The 24,674-nt window shown below is 39.4% G+C and overlaps 1 protein-coding gene across 12 annotated transcripts in view; it reads left to right on the top strand.

Moving 5' to 3' along the window:
- Positions 1-24,674, top strand: part of dlgap4a (discs, large (Drosophila) homolog-associated protein 4a) — a 106,276-nt gene that overhangs the window by 70,666 nt on the left and 10,936 nt on the right. For 3 of the 12 annotated variants that reach the window (XM_074643715.1, XM_074643714.1, XM_074643721.1), the window contains exons 2-6: positions 3,571-4,860; positions 6,301-6,536; positions 6,867-6,944; positions 7,502-7,649; positions 10,082-10,328. In XM_074643715.1, coding sequence (XP_074499816.1) covers positions 3,640-4,860; positions 6,301-6,536; positions 6,867-6,944; positions 7,502-7,649; positions 10,082-10,328 — 1,930 coding nt within the window. In that variant the 5' untranslated portion in view covers positions 3,571-3,639. Of the gene's footprint in view, positions 1-3,570; positions 4,861-6,300; positions 6,537-6,866; positions 6,945-7,501; positions 7,650-10,081; positions 10,329-15,683; positions 15,902-19,499; positions 19,636-24,674 lie in introns of those variants that run through there. The other 9 variants (XM_074643719.1, XM_074643718.1, XM_074643716.1 and 6 more) reach the window with 8 other exon arrangements.

Genomic DNA, 24,674 nt, shown 5'->3' with positions numbered 1-24,674 from the left:
GTGTTTGAACAAGAGATTAAAAACGTTTAGTGTCTTTTTCTTCTTCAGTCTTTTTTGTTCAATGCTTTTTTGTTTATATGTTTTACATCTTAACATGCACTATAAGGTGTTTAAGTAAGATGTGTTTTGGTAATGTGCTCCATAAATATTCATTATAGAGACACTGTAAGGACTCTGGTAAAATCTCATTATCCATAATGGTTAATGGTGATTGTGGTTTTCCATAGATCACCTTCACACACACCAATCAATCAAATGCTCGCATGAGTTTCTACCCTCTAAATGACCCTTACAGGACCAGAATACACAAACAACTGCAACATCACCCTCCACGTTACATAAGTGCACTACAACTGCAACCACTTACGTATGAGACCATTTGAGGTTGCGCTTTTGATGATGTGTGTGCTGCACATGTAGCTGCTGGTGAAAGAGACGAAACGCTGCTGTCACTCAGCGAAAATGTGCGAGATTTTCTGAGATAATTCCCACAGGCACTTCCCTACGGTGTGTGCGTGTGAAGCGGAGACATATTTGCTAACATCACACGCAGTCCAAGGATTCATTCACCTTGTAATTATGCAAAAGCCTGCTGGCCACCATCACACAGACAGACAGATGCACTGAACCTGTGACAGAATCACATGAACTGTGAACAGTATTTCTTTCTCATCTTGCCCCTGCGATGCTCAGCAACTTGACAGGGTTTCGTCGGTGCCGTGGACGGGTGGGTGGGCGGTTTAGCACGTTTATGCGTGTGTCAGCGTGTGTCAGTGTGTAGGTGTGTGTCAGTTTGTCAGCAGTGGCGCCTACAAGAACGTGAACACGTAGGGCCACAGTCAGCTCGGGTGGATGAATTACAGCAGGCTGCGCCGTTGTAAAACGCTGGTGTATTTGTCAGCACACACCGCTGTGCCCGTCCAGGAACACTGACTCAGATAAGTGGCTGCTCTCGCACCGTAGAGAGTGTATGGGAGGTCAGAGAGACGTAAGAAGTGGCAAACCAACACAGCGGAATGAAAATGTGTGCAGTTAACGTTCCACATTCAGCTCCCGGGCAAGATTTCATGCTTGCTGTGGGAGAGGGCTCTTACCATTGACTGATCAGTGAGTCACTCCACTGTGATACAGACAGCAGCTGTTGGAGTGAATTTAATGCAGCATGGATTTCTGCTGTGTGAATTATGAGTTTTCATAACCTTGATGCAATATGACGGTCTGTTCATAGTGGGCTTTGAGAATGAGTAGGCCTGTGATGGAAGAAGACGAGACAGCCACCCTTAAATATCTCTTGTTTCCCTCATTGTGTTCCTTTACTGTCTGAGACACTTAGCCAGACCACCGCGTTTCCCTTTATGGCAGACATATATCATATACAGTAGATGACAAATACAAATTAAGGGTTATATATTATGATAAATTATTGTGGCTGCATTGGACACTGTAAGGCATATCGACTCATTGGAAACTGTACGGTATATTGACTAAGAGGCTGAGATTTAGCTTCATATCAGGCAACCGGTGAGAAAATGACCATATCTATACGTCAGAGCGGTCATCCCCTGTCAGCTCTCTGGTGAGGAGCGCTTCCTACAAAATAAAACGAAAAACATTAGGGCTGTCAAAGTTAACGTGATTAATGTAAATTAATTTTAATGGCACTAATTTCTTTAACGCATTTACGCAACTTTGATTTTTTGGTTGTAGCAGGATCAGTTTTAAAGCTAGAGGGGAGATACTGGTATCATATGAAACTAGAAAACCAAAGGAACCAATGGTACCAATGTCATTCTATAGCTTGTTGATACGGAGGCTAAATAACGCTGCAAACTGACGCTACATTTTGGCGAAGAAAAACTGGCCATTTTCAAAGGGGTGCCTTGACCTCTGACCTCAAGATATGAGAATGAAAATGGGTTCTATGGGTACCCACGAGTCTCCCCTTTACAGACATGCCCACTTTATGATAATCACATGCAGTTTTGGGCAAGTCATAGTCAAGTCAGCACACTGACACACTGACAGCTGTTGTTGCCTGTTGGGCTGCAGTTTGCCATGTTATGATTTGAGCAGATTTTTTATGCTAAATGCAGTACCTGTGAGGGTTTCTGGACAATATTTGTCAATGTTTTGTGTTGTTAATTGATATCCAATAATAAATATATACATACATTTGCATAAAGCAAGCATATTTGCCCACTCCCACGTTGATAAGAGTATAAATACTTGGCAAATCTCCCTTTACAGCATGTTTGAAAAGATAAAAATATGTGTGATTAATCGCGATTAACTATGGACAATCATGCAATTAATTGTCATTAAATATTTTAATTGATTGACAGACCTAGAAAACATACATAGTCTGTAAATAATAACAGGAAAATTGCGTGAAATTTGATCAGATTGAAGTCAGCATTTATTTCTGCTTGTATCTAACATCGATGCCACTGAAACACGTCTGTGAAATATTTTGCTTTTGCCTCAGAATTCTTTAGTTTTTTTCAGCGAGCATTAGGGGAGATTTATTGTTCCCCGTGGTAAGAAAGTAAAGGAATCACAGTTTATCCCACAGTTACTGCATTTGAGAGGATGGCGAAGCACCAAAAAATGATTTGTTGAAGTGAGCATTCATTTCCTGCTTCGGAACAAATAGCGCTCCTTAAATATGAAGCTCATTTACATGTGTGAGTCACAAAATCGCTCTCCTATGCATTGTCAGTGCAGGAGCTCCAGGCCGTACATCACTATGGTGCTTTAGATTGGGCCTCTGGCTGTCTGGTTGCCTGCCATGGTGGAACAGTTCATGCATTAAACTGAATAGGCAGGATGATGGAGACAGTAAATCAAACTACATATGTATTGTTCATTGTTTGCTTTAAGAATCAAACCACTTCAATCACAACACGTTCGTTACATTTTTATCATGCAGTGGGATTGTTTTAAACACATATGATTTATTAAACCTAGACATATTTATTTGGAAATGTAAATTAAGAAAATATTATGTGTGTGTTTTCCCCCAGTTTCCTTTGTGCACCTGCTACTGGTGCTCCACCTGGTGGTTTACTGTGTTAAGCCACATTACTGGCTGTGTTATGCTGCCTTTGTGAAATGCGCCACACAGCAGAGACAGTCTATAATGTCTTTTTTTAGCTCAATTACTGTGCAAAAAACTCAAGGACACACTGAGAGAAACACTTCTAAATGGGAGCTGACTCTAATGTTTTCATTAGCTTTAAATATTGATGTGGAGAACTCCCCCTCTGAGTCTTTATATTATACGCAAATGGCTGTTTAACTGTTATGCACTGTTAACTATAATCTCTGTAAAGGGACAAACTGGCTCGTTTTTATTAAACATTCCTGAGATAATTTGCCAATACACGAGGATAAAACTGTTTACTCGGAGAAAATAACTAAAATGTATATGCTGAGAAGTGTTTAACAGTTTCATTTTAATATACTTCCACACAACTATCAGAATGCATTACTAAATAGCAACACCAGTCTTTCTTAGCAGTTATTTGAATTCCATGTTTAATAGATCATTTCTGTCGTTCCACGTTGCAGGATGAGCCCTTCAGGTCAGTAGACCCGTACTGATTGGAGACATGTTCTAAGGACGACATCTCAGCCACCATGAAAGGGTTAGGAGCCAACCGCAGTCGTCACCTTTCTGACTCGTGTGAACCGGCGGGATGCCAACAGAAGCCTCTCTGCGCTATGACCTCTGACCCTCACAGCTCCTTTCTGTTGAGCCCCACCATAAACCACTATGGCACCATGGACCCCTATCTCCACCAGTACAATCCCACCAGCTCCACCACCATGACCCCAGACTGCCTGCTGCCTTTCAGCCAGATATCCAACAGCAGCACCTTCCCTCGTCTGCACTTCACCTCCCAGGCTGACCAGATCGACTGCTCCCAGGCCTGTATGGCCGGTGGTGGCGGAGTTGGGCAGGGCGGCAGACCGGGCGCGCTATCCTCCTCCTTGTCTATGGGCATGGGCTTGGGTCTGGGCCTTACTGGTGCTCCCATGATCACCAGTGGATCGGCCACCATCTCCTCCGCAGCGGCAGCCAAGATGAATCGGTTACCCTCCAACCTTTTGGATCAGCTAGAGAGGCACCTGCCCCTGCAGCGCGACGGCTTCAGCACGCTGCAGTTTCATAGAGGACGCATGTCGAAGCAACGCAGCGAGAGCCCAGGACGCATACGCCACCTGATGCACTCTGTGCAGAAACTTTTTGCCAAGTCCCAGTCCCTGGAAAACTCTGCAATCAAAGGCAGCATAAACGGGCGCTCTGCTGGAGGAATGGCCGGCACCACAGGATCTGGTGAAGAAGGTGGTAGACCAACACGCAGGAGCAAGAGTAAAGACAGGGCTAAAACTGAGGGGCCAAAGCAGAGACCTAGGCCCAACGCACTAGGCCTCTGGAGCTCAGATGACACCCTGGACACTGACACTACCAAAGCTGGCACTATTGCTGTAGGTTACCGCAACCCGCTGACCATGATGACTCTTGGCAGAGCGGTGTCAGACAGCCAGGCCCCTCCCAGACACATCCCACAGGGCTACAACACCATCTCTGCACATACTCTCAAGACCTCGAAAAGCAGCAGCGACCTCAAGTTCCTGGCGTGCCAGGTGACACAGGTAGGATCCAAGGACGAGGAGGGGAGAACCAGGGGAAGCAAGGACGATATGCTGGTGAAGAGGGGCTCCTGGTCCACTCTCACCCTCAGCCAGGCCAGGCAAGTGTTGCAGAAGGGCTCTGCTACAGTTAACAGGACGCTGCTTAAATCAAAGTCATGCCACCAAGACCTGGCGCAGCAGTTCCTTCAGGTAGGAGGGCCAGTGAGTATTCATCTTCATCATCCTTCTTTGAAAGTTTGCATGGACATTTATATAATTTCCCTGAAGTTTGTTGGTTTTATTGATCAGTTTTGAGCACTGAAAGATACGCCTGATCATTTTAATAGTTTCACCCTTATTTTGTTTATCATATAAGATAAAATAAGATAATATATTTAACAATAAAAAACAGTGACTGTCGAGCTTACTTTGAAAGGAAGTCCTTGGTATAGGATGGCAGTCTGGAAAACATTCGAGGCACTCCGATTGTGATTTAAAAATCCTTTATTGAAACATGGATAACACCAAATTTGGTGGTTTGGTGAAAACAGGTGTTCATTTAAAATCTCATCAAGGAGTCATGTGATCTGAGACACATGACATAAGAATGTTACTCACTTTGAACAACAACAAATATATATGTTAGCATATATATTAATGAACCTGACTCACATGTAAAAAAAAAAAAAGGGGAACCGCAAGCTCCCGATTGCACTCCGATTGTGAATTAAAAATCCTTTATTCAAACACAAACGCGTTTCGACTTAACAAGTCTATCAGTCACTAAGACTTTGGACAAGTATTATTAAGTCACACTGTTGAGCCCCATACGGTTGCTCTCGGTTTATACAATTGGTTATTTATTATTTTTGTCTTTACTTATTTTTCTTCCTCACATTTATAATATTTTTTATTTTTATTTCATTTTTATTTTTTGCCTTTATTATAATATTATAATAAATATTAGCACATTATTTTTATTTTTACACTGGGTTTTTTTTCACAGTTATTGACCGAGCTTGCAATTCCCCTTTTTTTTGCCAGTTTACATGTGAGTCAGGTTGACTAATATACACTATATGCTAACATATATATTTGTTGTTGTTCCAAGTGGGTAGCCTTCTCATGTCATGTGACTCAGATCACAACACTCCTTGATGAGATTTTAAATTGAACACCTCTTTTCACCAAACCACCAAACTTGATGTTATCTATGTTTCAATAAAGGATTTTTAATTCACAATCGGAGTGCCTTGGATGTTTTCCAGACTGCCATCCTATACCAAGGACTTCCTTTCAAAGTAAGCTCAGCAGTCACTGTTTTTTATTGTTGTTTGACTTCTTGCCTCATCCTTGAAGAGCACCTGGTTTTATACTTCAACATTACCAACACTGAGTATCCTGACCCGCAGTGCAGCACTCCCAATTTTTTCTTCATAAAATAGATATACTTTATCCTCACTGTTTATACTCTTATACTTTTCATCACAGTCGTATGTTCTTTTTCAAGTACCATTGCTGCACATGCCCAGAATAATATATATTTTTAAAAATTATATACAAACTATGAAATACATACAGTGTCTAAGGGATACACCTGAGATATCTGCATTACACGCTGTAGGAGTCTCACAACAGTATGTATGTGTTTTCATCATATAGGTCCCAATGGGTGACTGGGCAGGAACTCTGGGTCGCGGCCGGGGCAGAGGAACCGAGATCCCCTGTCGAAGGATGCGCAGTGGCAGCTATGTGAAAGCGATGGGAGACATAGAAGACAGCGAGGACTCAGAGGGAAGCCCCAAACCTTCCCCCAAAGCCACCGCCCGTCGCCAGAGCTACCTGAAGGCCACCCAGCACTCCCTGAGTGAGCAGCAGCCTCCTCCACCTCAACGCAAGTGAGTCCCACGGCATCAAATCCACTATATTGAAATTATAACCTTGATTATCATGCTCATTGTTTTGCCATAGTTGTGCTATTTTACTTTACATTCATTGGAATAGAAATAAGCGGGTATTTTGTTGTGAAAATTGTGGGAAGAAATATTTCTCTTATGTCCCCAAAGGTAGTCAGCAGGTGGCAGCATCTTGTCACAAATAATTGTCTGGATGTGCAGCAGCAACTTAGTCAAAACAAGCTCATAGAAGCTAGTCATGGAGGTAGAGATGTAATGATTTATTGGTACAACATTTTGCCATGTGTTTTACTCCTACATCCACACGGACAGGCCTCGTTGCTACGCTCTCATGCGGGAGGATTATCTGTGGTCTCCACTACAGAGTGCATGCTCTATGCAGCATCTGAGGTCAGTGTCATCCACAGGCAGGCAGTGTGGCCCTCCACCCACCCTCACTTTGCCCTACCACCACTACCCACCACCTTTTTTTGGCTAACCTTTCCCAGTACTTTTCCTCTCTGCCTCCCTGTTCCATCTCTTACCTTGCAGGTACCCTGAGTGGTGTGTTAGTACTTTACTTCTGCCTGCTTCCTCAAGCCCTGATTTCACAACATGCAATTTTCCATGGAAATCACTCAACCACACCCTGCCGCTTATGCACACAACTAACACCAGGAGCCAAAAGGGCCAGAACAGAGGAAACTTCTCAAAAACTAGATCAATCAGAAAGACAATTTCATATTTATCAGTTTGATTCATAAATCATTGTTTCCTCTGCGCTGCTATTTTAAACCCGAGCACATATCACTATCCGCACATCTTGATAGTATTTAATTTTAAAATACCCAGGGGAACTTTTTGGAGTGTGATTTAAAGCTTCTCCTGGATATCATCAATTAAACACAGCCCTAACTTATTCCGGTCTCTGACTTCTGAGAGGCTGATTATCACATCCGCTTCCACAGCTCCCTGCCGTCCCTGAAAGAGCTGTCGACTAATCGGAGCCTCGATAACTTAGACTGCCTGGTGAGCCCGTTGGAGGCGCCTCCACGCTACAGGAACAGTGATTTCAACCAATGCTCTAGCACACTTGGCAGAGGCTCGGCCGCTCAGGTATGTCTCCTATATCTTATCGAGTGTGTTGCTATTACTGTATCACATTATTATTATTTGACTGGTAAAAGGTAATTTCTTCATGTGTGTCTGTTTAACTCAGGTGTTGTAGATTAGAGTCAGCCAACGTTTCCATGACAGCAATGTGTTTTTCAGGGTATAATACACATATTCATACCTTATGAGATCTCTTAAAACAGCTAATTAGATCATTTTGGGTTGACTCCAGTGACCCATTAAAAGAAAAAGGAAAAGTTAAAGCGAAAAATACATTGACACAGCTCTCCAATTTTTTATCTACCGTGAGAGAAAGTTTAAGTGTATGTAATGTCTATTGAGACGGTCTAGGAATGAGCCAGCCGGGAATAAGCTGGTGAAATAGAAGAGATGCTTGAGAGTGTTTGCAGAATGTCAAAGTGGGACATATGGCTCTGTGTAAACCTGAGGGAACTTGATGTACGTCTTCATCAGCAGGATTGGAGTGGGATGCAGAATCACACACCAGACTAACGCAAACATCCTTTTATAGAAGAAGCAATGGTATCAGTCTCTACTTGTACATAGGAGCTTTTACATTAATCAAATAATAATATTACTGAAAGATGACGGTGAAGTCAATCAGAGTAAAGAATGTGTGGATACTAAACTACAACATTTCTAATGAGTTGATCTTGAGGGATTATTACTCATGTTTATGCGCCACCCACGACAGGCTCATATTTGCTACTAAAATGTCAAACATAAAAATACTTTTACTGGCTGTTTCTGCTTCTTTTTATGTCGCTTGATCAAACGTTTTCCGATGGTGCCGGGTGTCATCGCTTATTCCCTTGATACAATGACAAATACATGCAGCAAAAAAATATTGAAGCAAAGTTATTTTGACTCACTCATACCATGCAGCAAAATATTGTTTTATGCTGTCCGTACACCAAGAACAAAATAGAGTCATCCTTGTATCAGCTTTTAGGTGAAAAACCATTTGCCCATTCGATTTTTCCAAAACATAACTAATTCCACAGTTGTTGATACATAGTTGAAATTCCAAAGTGACCCTCATGTCAATTCACAGGTATAGACAATGGTGGAAAGTAACTAAGTACATTTACTCAAGTTAAGTACTAGTATTTCAAAATTGCAATTAAAGGGTTAGTATGGGTGTTTTGAAGTGGGGTTTTATGAGGTATTTCTCCATAGTCAGTGTATTACCTACAGTAGATGACGTTCGGCACGCCCGCAGTTTGGAGAAACAGACAGAAGTTACGGCACAGAAGCAAAGTAATGTACTGCTGTGGACGGGGCCGGCAGCAAACTGTATTTTAGCCACCTAAAAAAATCAATATCAGTTTAAGTGTACGTTCTATTTAGAATATTTTCACAGGTTTACCTTGCAGTCAGACAGCTATACAGTCTGTGTTTCCGACGGGGAACTGAAGCCATTATCTATGCTCTCGCCAAAGCAGCCAGACTCCATTGAAAAAAACTGTAATTTTTCCTCGCAGAACACAGAGTTTGCTGGTCGAGGCAGCGGTAGACCAGCAACTTCAATTGTAAAATTACAGTTTTTTTCAATGGAGTCTGGTGGCTTTTGAAAGAGTATAGATGGATACAACGGCTTCAGTTCCCCCGTCGGAAAGGGCTTTTTGATGGCAGGTAAACCGCTGAAAATATTCTAAATATAGCGTACATGAAACTGATATTGATTTTTGAAGGTGGGCCGTTCTTTTAGGTGACTAAAATATGTTTTGTTGCCGGCCCGTCCACAGCAGTGCATTGCTTTGGTTCCATCTTGGTACTCCTGTCTGTTTCTCCAAACTGGGGACGTGCTGTCTGTCATCTGCTATAGGTAATACACTGACTATGGATAAATACCTCATATGACCCCACTTCAAAACACCCAAACTATCCCTTTAAGTTTAAGAGGTACTTTAAGAGGTAGGTGCTATAGTTACTAGTTACCTTTCAGAATAAGATTTTACATACAGAAAAACAAATATTAAGCTTAAAAAATACATTGCACTGTTAAAGATTAACATTGTGTGTTGTAGTGTTTCCCTTACCTTTTTGACTCGTCATCCCTCACAAAAAAACAGTGCGGTAGTTGAAGCCCCTTGTCATTTTCACTTAACTACCTCTCTTTTTATAAAGTAGTTAAAACTAGCTTCATCTCGACCAGCTACAACAGAAAACTACTACTTACACATTGGTGCATCATTATTAACAATCTAATAATGTCATATATAATGACATGTCAGTCACAGGGGGGATTTTACTGTGGGATTAGTACTTTTTGCTGATAATACTTGTAATTTTTTTTTTTTTGCATTGTTGTATTGGCACTTTTACTCAATTTAAAGGTGTGAATACTTCTTCCACTTGGTACAGTATATACCTGGTAAATGCATGTTTCTCAGTCTGCCCTCTGCCCTCAGCGTGTGAGTCTGCACACGTTCTTTCAGGTATACGGGCAGGGCTGTGGGCACTCAGTACCGTACTGTGAGGCTGAATCGCAAGCAGTGGAGGCTTTGGATCTGCCTGCGCCCACGTGCTTCCGGTCGCGCAGCCACAGCTACCTGCGGGCTATCCAGGCGGGCTGCTCCCAGGATGAAGATACGGCCTCTGTGGACTCCGACTCACCACCACCCACCACTATAGGCTACAGCTACAGCTCCAACACCAGTGAGTACCAGTGAGGACACGGTTGGGACAAAGCTAAACATAGTCCAGTTGATTTTTCAAAAAGGGAGGAATTATTCCCCATTAAATAACAAATATCCATCTACAGTATTTACTCTGCTTCATAATACTGTAGCAAATTGACCATTTTGTAGGGAATTGAATACTATTATATATATATATATATATATTCAATTCCCTACAAAACAGTATACAGTATATATATATATAGTATATATATATATGTATATATATATATATATATACAGTATATATATATATATAGATGAATAGTTTTTTTAAAAATATTACGTCCACAGAGCTTTTAGAAAGGTGCCAAATAAAAGTATGGCTTTTCCTGAAAGAAATAATTATGATTTTGAATTAATCATTTTAAAAATGTTGGCAGGTCCAAAAAGAATGTTTCGTTTATCTCAATGGAAGATATCTGACATTTGGTTCCCACTTCCCAAAAAAAAAAAATTAAAGGTACTGTTTGTAACTTTTTACACATATAAATCCACCGGGTCGGTGTCCATGCGCGCTTGCATATGGACGCTCGCGTGTGGCTGCGCTGTTCAGACTCAGACTCCAACACAAACTACACTACACACTGCAGAAGAGTTAGTTTAGCTCTGACAATATCTAGTGACATTTGTGCAGAAATAAATGCTGCAGCTCCTCCAGACCAACAGAGGTTTTCCGTGTCTTGTGAAGTGACGGGGCTCCGCAACGAGAACCGTTATCGTCTCCGACCGGGTGCCGGTGTCTCCCTCCGGCACCCGGTCAGAGACGATAACGTTTCTCTTCCTGCTTCAGCCCCGGAGGCTGAAGCAGGAAAAGCCAACACTAGCATCAGCATTGATTCATGGAGAGACCTTCGTCTGGTCAGCTAACATTACTGCCAAGCAGGTGAAATATAGAGTGATATTGTGGATTTAGCTGATGTGGGTCGCCTCACTGTTTTGAGCGATGCTCGTTCATGTCTATTTAGAGCGAGCAAGCGCGAGCCCGATGCTGACTTTCGTTGACTTAACGGCCACAGGTGTCGCTGTTAACGAGCATTTCTGAAAGTTACAAACAGTCCCTTTAATTTCACCTTGTTTTATCTTAGATTAACAGGGTTGTGTCTTGCTTGATTGGTTTGCTTTGTTATGGATCATCATCTCTGAGCTGAAAGAAAGCTCTGGAATACAAAATGTGTGACACATGAGATGTAAAAAATAGTAGAAAATAGTTTTTTGCGCAATGTTGATATTAAAATAATTATTACATTTCAGGCTGAATAAGGATATTTGGTTACAAGGTGCTCTGGCTCTATCAGTAAAAGTCAAAAATATTCATACAGCAACAGGGTCACAGAGCTGGGCAACAACAGCACTCTTCTGAATCGATGAGTAAATGAATGCAACAGAAAAGTGAGACATTTTCCATGTAATCGTAGCCATTGTGAACAGTACAACTTAAAAGTTTGACTCCATTCAGTTGCCACCAAATGTGTGTTTTTCAGTGTTTGATTCATGACCAATTTCCAACCATCCGTCCTTTTCAAATGATAACCGTTTGGTTTTCAACACTCAGTTTATAATGTCTCCATTGAGCATCTCTATATTGTAGATTACATAAAATGCACGTTTAGTGTTTGTTGAAAAGAATGATTTGAGCAGTCACACAAATGTTGGAACATAAAATTAATCATATTTTTATTGTATTAGGTTTGAAAGAAATGTGAGACTTACCACAATATGTTTGGTCTACAGCAGGGGTCTCAAACTCGCGGCCCGCGGGCCAATTGCGGCCCGCAAGACGATATTTTGTGGCCCCCACCTTGATATGAAAGTTTAATGTTAGTGCGGCCCGCAAATTTTTTTTTTTTTTATAAAGTTTTTTATAAAGTTTTTTTTGGGGGCATTTTTTCATTTTTATTGACAGGACAGTGGATAGAGTCTTGGAAAGGGGGGAGAGAGAGAGTGGATGCGGAAAGGGCCACAGGCCGGATTCGAACCCGGGCCGCCGCGGTCAGGACCAAGTCTTGTTACATGGGCGCCCGCTCTACCAACTGAGCTAACCAGGCGCCCTCGGCCCGCGAGTTTTATGTGAATGGCAGTTTGCCGTGGAAGGTCCCTTTGTTGCGCGAGCCCGAGCTGAACGAACCTACCAATCACAGTGGGGTATATGGCTCCCGGGGACGGGCAATCGGCCGGGCTTGATGCAAGCAGAGAAACATTTCACAACAACTGTGGCGGCGCCCGTGTAACATCGCATAAACTCGATTAAAGCTTGATTTATACTTCTGCGTTGAATCGACGCCGTAGCCTGACGTGCACCTCTCCAGAAATGTAACTACACGTCGCGGCGACGCAGACCGCAACAGCTGTGATTGGTCCAGTCTCTCAGCGATGCTGAGCGGCCAGGACCAAGTTCTACTTCTCTCTGCCTCCATCTTTTCAATGTTTGTTCACACAAATCCACTCAGATATATTTTCTCTTTTCGGCGTTGCAGTAATGTCAGTAAAAGTTCTGTGGTTCAACAGTTATTAGCTCCAACTCCCTCAGTTTCTGTTTGTAGTACAAGAAGAAGAAGGAAACTCATAGAGACGCCGCCGCCAACTAGCGGTTTGGTGGTGTAATTGCAGAGCAACACAAACACAGCAGGCACAACTTTATTGCGGAGTGACACCAAGTGGAATGAATATATATCTTGTCACACAGCCCCAATCATGTCTTTTTCAAAGCCTGCAGTGAAGAGAAAGGTTGGTGACGAGCACAGACAATTTCAGGAAAAGTGGGAGACGCAATAGAGGCCATGTTCAGAAGAACCGTTCATGTTCTTCAATGTTCCATTCATGTTCAGGACAGTTCATGTTCAGAAGAACCCATTCAAGTTAAAGAACTGTTAATAATGACGTTTGAGAAGATTGTTGTTTTTTTTAACAAAGCTTTTTTTGTGGAATACCTGATGCGGCCCAGCCTCACCCAGACTCTGCCTCCAGCGGCCCCCAGGTAAATTGAGTTTGAGACCACTGGTCTACAGTCAATATACAGTGATCACTCAACGCAGGGCGTAGCTGCCTCACTCAAGTTATATTGATTGCTTTTGTGTTTAAGTGCCAATAATTTGGACTTAGAAGTATCCACTTTGAATGTAGTGAATACCGGTTATATGAAAAACAAAATATGTTAGATATTCTTCTTAAGCTTTTTTTTCTGATGGGTGTAATTGTGTCTATTATGACTGAATAACATGGCCTGAAGCTGGGAGATATATCTAAAAAATAAAAATAGAATATTGAATATGGCTAGTTACATTTTGTAAATTAAAAGTAATGTGAGATAACCTCTACAAGAGTCCAAATATGTCTGATGTTAAACCTTTTTGGTGCACATACCGTATGTTTAATATACATTATAATGACCAAACTATAAACCAATTATATGGACACAAGTATTCTTTCTGGGGTGCCTATATGATAAATTGCAACTCTAGTCATACCAGTGTTATGTATTATTGCTTCACATGTCTAAATGCATTCAAAACATAAATATTAAAAGTCTATATTTACATTAGACTTATGCCTCACACAATGCACATTTATTGTTAACATAATCTATTGATACTAACTGTTGTTTCAGTTATTTGCTTTATTTATAGTGGACGATGTGTACTGGGTCCATGCAAAAACAAAATTGGATTAAAATCATTAATAACATGAACTATTAGGAGGAAGTACCCGTATATTTATTATAGTTAATGGTAGACCTAATAATCTTTAACTGGCAATTGGAAATGTATTTATTCGATTTACAATAGATTACAATTACATTGAGCAGACATACATTTGAGAGGAATTTTTTGAATTTTTACTTTTGGTAATTTTTTTTTTTGGGGGGGGGCATATTATGAGACAGTTGACAGTGATGGGGAGGACATCATTTGGGGAGAGAGAGAGGGATATGACTTAAGATAAGATAAGATAAGATATTTCTTTATTAGTCCCGCAGTGTACAGCAGCAAAGGGGATAGTGAAAAAAACAAGATGCATCAGCTAACACAGTAAAAAAAAAAGAGCTAAACAAAGTGTAACAAAATACAAACCATTTAAATAGAAGGAAGTATAAAAATAGGAGCAGTATATACAGTATTGACAATAAACAGACTATTAACAAAATTGCACAAGTGGAAACTGATATTGCACGGTGAGAATGAAATGAAATTCCACCTGAAAATATTGCACAGTATGAATTACACCATGTAACAATGGTCACAAGTAGGAATCTAACTAGCAACCTTGGGGTTATGAGGCATGCTCTGTAATATAATATGGCATGATTTTTTTTGCTCAAAGTCTTTTTATTGGTATTCTGTACAAAATCCAATAAATAATTTTATAAACAAATTATAAATAAAATCATAAACAATTACATTGTTTTTTGCAATTACATTACAGTTAAGGCTAACCAAACCCGTCCACGTCTATTACAGCCGGTAGATAGCATTGGCTAATACAGTGTGTATATATAAGAGATCTTACTTTACCAAATAGATTGATGTTAGAGGTTATAACTTACTGACACGGATCATTAAAGCCCCCATGAAGAAGAAACCCATGATACATCATGTGAATTCACATTGCTTCAACTCGGACATTTGGATAGTTATTTATTTATTCTTTATAATGCTCATTATAACAGTCTTTGTGCATTGTGTGAGGCATAAGTCTAATGTAAATATAGACTTTTAATAAATACATTTTGAATGCATTTAAACATGTGAAGCAATAATAGATCACACTGGTTTGACTAGGTTTGCAATTTAACATATGTGGTACAAGGTTTTTAATTCTATGCATTTACTGTGAAGCATTTATACATATAAATGAATTAAATCCAATAGCAACATAAATGAAACATATACCAAAAAAATAAATAAAAAGAGTAAAAAAAAATGGAAAGGACCAAAAAAAACTCAGAAAAATAAGTAAATAAAAAATAATAATGATAAATATATTTTAATAAAAAATAAAATATATATATATATATATATATATATATATATATATATATATACTAATATGTCATGATTTTGTGTAACTCAGGAGGTTTTTTGTTTTTGTATGGATTACCATAAAGGACTGTTTCATTATGATGCTGGGAGGATTTGGAAACGCCTCAATTCAACCAGAGCTCCATTGTTTTGCAGACAGGCGGTTCACAATGGATATAATATGTCTGAGCTTTATGTCCAGAGACTATAGAGTCCTTTCCCGCGGCGCCAGGGACAAAATGAAACGCACCTATCACCGAGACACTCAGCGAGACACTCACTGAGACACTCACCAACAACGTTACACACACAGACCTCAACCAATCACGACCATGCTCGATTACACCGAGGACCAGGCCTGACCAATCGCTCGCAGAGAAAAACGTGGACTCCAATCCTAGCCGTGCAGGGCGTGTATACCAAACCTTTTCTTCACTAGCACCATAGTGTGAGTGTCAGGACACCGTAAAGCCCGTCTGCATCTTGTCTGAATGACCAGAAAATAAGGATTTTACGAGTTAACCACCATACAGTAAGATTGAATCGTTTGTTTCTCTTAGATTGGGCGTTGATGTTGAGTTGTTGTCGGTGTAGCAGCGAGGAGCTAACGGGAGCTAATGCTGGTGGTGTGGTGTTAGCTAGCTAACGTGGAGGAAGAAAGAAAGAAAGAAAGGGGGATGCAATCCTCTAATACGAGGCGAGGCAGGGAGACTCAATGTTGCTGTTGTTAGACTGGTAGCAGCTCCTCTTTGTTGTCTCTCCTCCACTCCCTCTCTCTATATATATAGATATAGATATATATATAAAGCCTCCGGCTATCGTTTCTCTGTGAGATCTCACCATGATGAGCGTTAACTGGCTACTAGCAACCAGCTAACAGGAGCAGAGTATGGAGACAGATCCGTACCCAGGCTGAGTTTATTAAAAACGATAGTGAAAATGAATAACTGTTTTTTTGTTTACATTTTTATTTTTATTCATCATTGTTGTAGGTCTAATGTACGACGGTATGATGGAGTATTAGGAACACATTGAGGAGAAATAAATACATCTGAGATTATGAGAATAAAGTCATAGTATTATTAGAATAAAGTCATAATACTATGAGAATAAAGTCATAATACTATGAGAATGAAGTCATAATATTATGAGAATAAAGTCATAATACTATGAGAATAAAGTCATAGTATTATTAGAATAAAGTCATAATACTATGAGAATAAAGTCATAGTATTATTAGAATAAAGTCATAGTATTATTAGAATGAAGTCATAATATTATGAGAATAAAGTCATAATACTATGAGAATAAAGTCATAATACTATGAGAATGAAGTCATAATATTATGAGAATGAAGTCATAATATTATGAGAATAAAGTCATAATACTATGAGAATAAAGTCATAATACTATGAGAATGAAGTCATAATATTATGAGAATAAAGTCATAATACTATGAGAATAAAGTCATAATACTATGAGAATGAAGTCATAGTATTATTAGAATAAAGTCATAATACTATGAGAATAAAGTCATAATACTATGAGAATGAAGTCATAGTATTATTAGAATAAAGTCATAATACTATGAGAATAAAGTCATAATATTACGAGGATAAAGTCATAGTATTATTAGAATAAAGTCATAATATTACGAGAATAAAGTCGTAGTATTATTAGAATAAAGTCATAGTATTACGAGGATAAAGTCATAGTATTATTAGAATAAAGTCATAGTATTACGAGGATAAAGTCATAGTATTATTAGAATAAAGTCATAGTATTACGAGGATAAAGTCATAATATTACGAGGATAAAGTCATATTACTATGAGAATAAAGTCAGAGGTTTATGAGAAAAAAAGTCGTAGTATTATTAGAATAAAGTCATAATATTGCGAGGATAAAGTCATAATATTACGAGGATAAAGTCATAGTATTATTAGAATAAAGTCATAATATTATGTGAATAAAGTCAGAGGTTTATGAGAATAAAAGTTGTAGTATTATTAGAATAAAGTCATAATATTACGAGAATAAAGTTGTAGTATTATTAGAATAAAGTCATAGTATTACGAGGATAAAGTCATAGTATTATTAGAATAAAGTCATAGTATTACGAGGATAAAGTCATAGTATTATTAGAATAAAGTCATAGTATTACGAGGATAAAGTCATAATATTACGAGGATAAAGTCATATTACTATGAGAATAAAGTCAGAGGTTTATGAGAAAAAAAGTCGTAGTATTATTAGAATAAAGTCATAATATTGCGAGGATAAAGTCATAATATTACGAGGATAAAGTCATAGTATTACGAGGATAAAGTCATAGTATTATTAGAATAAAGTCATAATATTATGAGAATAAAGTCAGAGGTTTATGAGAAAAAAAGTCGTATTATTAGAATAAAGTCATAATATTACGAGAATAAAGTCATAGTATTATTAGAATAAAGTGATAATATGAAGTAGTAATTTTATGTGTTTTCTTTTTTTTTTCTCATAAACTTCTGACTTTTTTTCTCTAATATTAAGACTTTTTTCTGGTAATATTATGACTTTATTCTGGAAATCTCAGATTTTCCCCCTTCAATGTAGCCCTAATACTCCGTAGTACATTTGCTCTTTGGCCCTCAGTGCATTAGACTTATATACTATATACTTAGACTATAAACTGTGTTACCTTTACTTTTAATAGTAAAGGTTGCTGACCCCTGGACTAACCAAACCCTTCACGTCTATTACAGCCCATAGTTAGCACTGGCTAATACAGTGTGTATATATAAGCTATCTAACTTTACCAAATAGATTGATGTTAGAGGTTATAACTTACTGACACAGATCCTTAAAACAAGAAAAAGAAACCCCGTGATACATCTTGTGAATTCACATTGCTTCTGACTGATAGATTAAGGTTATTTATCTTATTTTACCGGTGATCTCTAGCTGTCAAATGAAGTAACTTTAAACGATATTTCTCTCTTAACCTCAGGCTCAACATGTGACACAGCTCAGTGGCATGTGGAGGAAGCAATGAATCACGTTTAGTTTCACTGATCAGTCCATTTACTGACAGCTCTTTCTACTGCAGATTGCAGATTTATATCTCGTTGCAGGGCTTTTCTTCTCATCAGGTCAAAGTAGCTACCCCTTTTGAACACGTTGTTTTTATTGATGAAAGTGTTTTAAAGACTTTCCTTTCTAGTGTCTAGAAACCTACCTTCTAAAAAATTATTTTTACCTCAAACTGCAGTGCCTATTTTTGGTGCCACAGTTTCATGTGCCATTTTTATTCAGTAGCTAGCTCTACCATGTGTTAAGACCTGAGGACACAATCAATAATGTATAAGCTTCCTGCCTTGTGTAGTGCTTTGCAGTTAGGACACTTCACTGGGCTTTTATGAGGACCGCCTGACAAGAGAAGGATGTGCACACAAAAGGGAGTGTAACATGACTCACACTAACATTACCTACGTCCCTTTTCTATGCTTACTGACTACTGTTTTTATTGGTTAGGAGATTTCAGCTCTTCCTGATTATTTTTCATATTAACTCATGTTACTGTACAACACTTCTCTAGGGAGGGGGGGGGGGGGGGGGGTAAAGGAAGACAGTCTGCAGGACAGATAATAATGCACACAGTGCATTTTCATAGACTAAGCTACTGGAGTTACCCTGCACTATACACATTTTTAACAGTCTCTTCTGCACTATATTCACTTTTTGAATAGTTGTGTATCACAGCTGTTACCCTGCACTATATTCAGTTTTCTTCATCTCCTTGTATTTTTATATCTGGTATATTTTTTGTACTTTGCACTACTAACTTTTTTACTATCTATCTATCTATCTATCTATCTATCTATCTATCTATCTGTCTATCTGTCTATCTGTCTATCTATCTATCTGTCTATCTGTCTATCTGTCTATCTGTCTATCTATCTATCTATCTATCTGTCTATCTATCTATCTATCTATCTATCTATCTATCTATCTATCTGTCTGTCTATCTATCTATCTATCTATCTATCTATCTATCTATCTATCTATCTATCTATCTATCTATCTATCTATCTATCTATCTATCTATCTGTCTGTCTATCTGTCTATCTGTCTATCTGTTTAAAGTTTGAAAAACAGGCTGCTGGGTATCACCACAAACACTGGCTTTGAGCTTCATTGTGTCCACAAGGCGTGTTCATTGTATCCAGCTTCACCATATTGCACAAGCCATGATGTGTCTGTGTATCACCATGGATAGACTGTGAGTCATCCTACACAGTATTACACACTCTTCCTCTCACTCTCATTGATGAGGTAATCACTCGACTGAATGGGCGAAGCAACTGTAGTTCCACAGTAAGGTCAACAGCAAACAGGCTTCCTGGTGATGTGTGTGTGTGTGTGTGTGTGTGGAGCTATTAGTTAACATCGGTAGACAGTGTAGTCCAGGCCTTATCCATTTCCTGCACTAATGATATGCACTTATTAAATAACTACTTATAGATGGATGGAAACATTGTGTTGCACCTGTGATGGTTTTGGCAGTCACTGAAAAGAATACACTTGGTGTATTGTGAGTTTATTACATATTGATAAACACTTTTTTTAGGTAGGTATTGTCTAGGGAATTTTTAAGCAAAAATGCCAAATACTCTTTTGTTCCAGCTTCTCAGTTGTGAGGATTTGCTGTTTTTCTTTGTCTGTTGTGATGGTAAATGTAATATCTTTTGTATTTTAAGCATTGGCTGGATAAAACAAGCAATCTGATACCATTATCTTCGGAGTTAGGAAATTGTGAGTCGCATTTTTCCCCATTTTATGGAACAAAAAACTAACTAAAAGTAAGTGGCAGCCCTAATTTGCCTTTTCATCACACACAACTTTACCATGTAGTTTGATTTGATGACAGTCAGTCCAGTTTTTAAACTTGATTGCGTCATATGCACAAATTATTGACAAAATCCTGACTTGCTTCTGGGTTCAATTCGAGCATTATATCCAGTCTTACGCTGGGGTTTGCAAAAGCCAAATTCAGGCTTGTGCAGGCTTTTCATTGTTGTGACACTTGACTCATTTAGAACTGTGTGCTATTAACACGTCATGAACGCTTTCCTAAAAGTATTTCTGATCTCTTTTGAGCAGTATAATCTCAAAGTGAAGTAAAAGTGTCTCAGGTACAGTGCTCTACCTTGAAAAAGCTCAGTTTCTTATCCTGAAAGGTTTGACCTCAGAGACACTTGCCACGTGTCTTTTCGTCATCTGATTAGGCGGTAACCCAGACTGTTGTCCCAGTCCAGTAGGTCAGACTAAGAACTGCAGGAGGATAAGGATATTTAAGGATATCAGACTATTTAGCAGATGAGAATGCACAAACCGTGTCTCCAGAAGTATAAAGGGTGGACTAAATTATTGGATTTTTGTCTCAATTTGAAAGGCACGGCCTTCTTTTGTTTTTATGGATATTTTTATATTACATTTACTTTTGGAATACTAGCCGCAGTAGCATGTAAATGGTCATACTCTTAATGAAATCGTACGTGTTTGTTTTCATATCGCTGTATCTTGTTTTTGGTGTTGTCTCTCTTGCGCTGTATGTTGTGTTGGTGGTTTGTTTTTTTCCCATCAGTATGTCAGCATTGTCTGCTAAATGGCAGCCCGCCTGTCTTTCTGTCTCAACAGATATCCCTCTCTGTCATGATGTCTGTCCACTGTTCTCCCAGTGATTTGCTGCCTCTCCACTCATACCTTCGAGCTTATTTCTCTTATTCATGAAGCTATTGTGGGAAAACGGCACAGATACCATATCTGATTCTTGAAACTATGTGTCAGCAAAATGAATATAAATCATGTAATACATCATTGATATGCATCAGTGGGGTGAGAAGCAAATTGAATCAACTAGTCATTTGAATTTACACCATGACCCAAATTTGAATCCTGGTCGTTAACTGGCTTCACCATAGGAATTGGCCTTTGTTAGGCTTACAGTAATCTGTCATGACATCTAGTTTCCGTACTTCCGATGCAGAATCCCCTATGTGCACATAGTATATTTGTAATTTCAGCAATTTCCCCATGCCTAATGCATAGTTTTCCCAGCTGACATGAGATTGATTCTTGGACTAAGGCAAATATTGATTTAAATGCCAACTTTTGCAGGATATTTTTGCACAGGACAGCTTTCTGATTAGCTTTGAATATACATTATTTTGCTGCATAGTGTGCCTTGTGTGCTTAATCTGTTTGTCAGAAGTCATGCTCCGCCATGTGTCCTGTGGTTTAATCTTTCCGACTACGACTCCCACTTCCTGTCAGCCTGCCATACTTACTATCTTACAACAAGACTGCTAATCTTGGACAGAGCTTCTGCTACCACCTCTTTTCATGATACTTGGCTCATATCCAGAGTTTCACAAAGGTTCATCCACAATAAGCTACAATACTGTTTATAATGCTGGGTGTGTACTTTGCTTTTGTATATATTGAGCAGCTCAGTGCTCCAGTAGAAACTGATGTTGAACCGCACTGTATCGCACTGAACTCGCAAATAAGTTCACTTTGCAGCCTAATTAACACACTGGACTGTAAGTCAAAATCACAAATGAATTAGCTCAGCAGTAATCAAGACATCTTTAATCCCAAATCAGACCACGAAATAGTCTTATACAAAATGGAAGAGAAGCTAGTCATGCTTTTTTTTTTTTTTTTTTTAAGCGGTACTAATGGATCCTTTTCGCGCTGACGACACGATTACGTCACGGTGTGAGCTGGAATCAAAACTAAGAAAAGACTGGAGGCAAACACGAATCACCTTAGAGTAGTAGGCTGAAGTGATGCATCGAAAATGTCATCTTGCTGTGTTGTTGGGTGCCAGAATCGAAGGAGTGTGGCTCCAACTTGACATTTTTATTGCATACATTTGAGATGACAAACTGGGATTCGAGGCTAGCGAGCTACAATATCGGAGAAGCATTTCAGAGATTGAGAGTAAATGTTGCTAATAATTTGACGATTAGCAGAAGCTAAACTGTTCGCAACATTTTTCTCTCCATCTCTGAAACGCTCCGCAGATGTAGTAAGACTCTCTTTTTGACTTCTTTGGGTTGCTGTGCAGTGTGTGCAGCTGTTGCCAACGCTGGAATAGCAACGTTTTCTGCAGGATAGGCATCTAAAGATTTATATGCCTTCAGTTTCTATTTACTGTGCACACTTGGTTGCATCATCATGTTTACTAACAGAAAAGAGGTCTATAGCAACAGCATTGAAAATAGTCAATCATGTACACTCACATATTATCCTGCCGTGGCGGGCCCATTAGTGGTCATCTGATAGCTCTCAGACAGACCTGCTGATGGAGCCATATCCTGGGCCAGACACTGTATAGTTTTCACGAGTGATGCACTTTACTTAACATTTGATGATCAGAGCAGTGTTGACAGGGTTGTAATTGATCTTATATTGTTTTCAAAGCAAGAGGAAGCATTTGGGCCCCTCAAATAAGTGATTTTCACAGACAGCTGCTGCCGTCCACATAACTTGTCAATGTGAAGATGTAAAGCAATGGGATTCCTCTCAATCTCTTGTTAGCTGAGCTGGCATGTTTCCTTCAAAGCTGCACTAAGCAATGTCCTTTATCAGTTGTCAACTAAGTATCATGAAAATGTATTAAACACTAGTTATATGGGGTATTTTTGCATCACAGCCCAAGTAAATTGGGCGTTTGAATGATAGCCTAACCCGTCCTTATATCAACAAAAAAAGGGTTGTGGCTTACAGGTAAAAAATATATATTGGTTTGCCCCAAGCGTGAGGCTATTTACATGATCGGAAGAGTCGTGTATCATCCGTTTACTGTAACTCCTTGTTTGTTTGGCAGTTATATAAAAGATACTATTGTATACTTTATGTTTAAGAGGATGCATCTGCAATGAATTGGTTAAATAAAGAGATGCACACAACAGGTACTTAATTCAGCTTGGGTAAGGGTTACTTGACATGTCATTAAGGAAAGTAACACTTTTTAATGTTCCTTTTCTGTGATGCAACAGATTTTATCTGATTTAGCAGATCTGTTTCCGTTAAATCAGTCGTACCATGACGAGCTCGGCTGTGGACGGCAAACTTTTTCTCATCAAATTCTTTGCCGTTATTAATTGAGCAACTAATCATCAACACCTCTAAATTGGACCGATGCTCATTCATGCATTGATTGGTCAGGCATCGACTGTGATTAACTAACTTGTGATGATTGAAGGTGGGATTGGCTTCAGGGTTCTGAACAAGTAAAATCGAGGGTTGAGCTGAAGGTTATTAGCAGGTCCTGCCCTGGAGGTCCAGGGTCTGGGCAGCTTATCAATCTCTTAATTACCTCTTGGCACTGAGCCCCGATATGGAGCAAGCCATCACACCACATATTGCACTAGGACAGCAAAATGGAATGTGCTCTTTGCTAAGGGTGCGAATAATCTGCATTTACCCCACTTCACTATGACTGGAGGGTCGTAAACTGCATTTAGCCTATTTGTTTTTGTTTCTCATAAATCATGCTATTGTGGAACTCAGTGAGGATTGCACATGTGTGGATATTTGGCATAATATAGATGATCTGTTTCAGTGGAAATAATCAACTTTATAGCTCTGTGTGAGTGAGGAAGAGACTCAGTGCAGCCTTGGGACAGAGGCCTGATTTGAGACTCAGAGTGTAGCCGGACAGGATTAACGTAGGGAATGTCATGCATCTGTGCTACGAGCACTAAAAGAAGTGTCTCATTCTTCGGGAATAAATGTTCTGTTGTCGGTTGGATATGCTCTCTGAGACGAGAGGTCAGGGCTGCACGAGGGACTCTTGGACTACATGAAGTGGATTCCACAGCCATGTTTGTGTATGTTGGTGGGATTTAATGAGGGCTTTACTGGTGCTGTGAGTCACTGGCTGATGACGGAAGTGCAGCGCCCTCACAATGACAGGGTGTTAGGCTGCTCTTTAGATTGAAACTGCTACCGGAGGGAAGAAACACCAACGGTGAGCCTTGAATTACTTTCTTGGTCAGCTAATTTTAAGGAAATATTTCATCCATCATGTGCGTCAGTGAAGGCTGTAATTGGGTAGAAGTATTTGTCTTGTGTTGCAACCCATTTCGGTCATATGTTGACAGTCAGCCAGCTGTTTAAATAGCATCTACACAAAACCACCTCAACATCCCTTCAATTCTTTAAGAACGCCTGTGGTTTTTGCTGGTTTCTCATGTTGCTGTGCTGTAGTTAACTCTGTATCATCCACCACAACCCTGCAGTCAGACT

Source organism: Sebastes fasciatus, chromosome 8 (genome assembly GCF_043250625.1).
Source record: "Sebastes fasciatus isolate fSebFas1 chromosome 8, fSebFas1.pri, whole genome shotgun sequence".
NCBI lineage: Eukaryota > Metazoa > Chordata > Actinopteri > Perciformes > Sebastidae > Sebastes > Sebastes fasciatus.
This window is presented reverse-complemented; position numbering and strand designations above follow the sequence as displayed.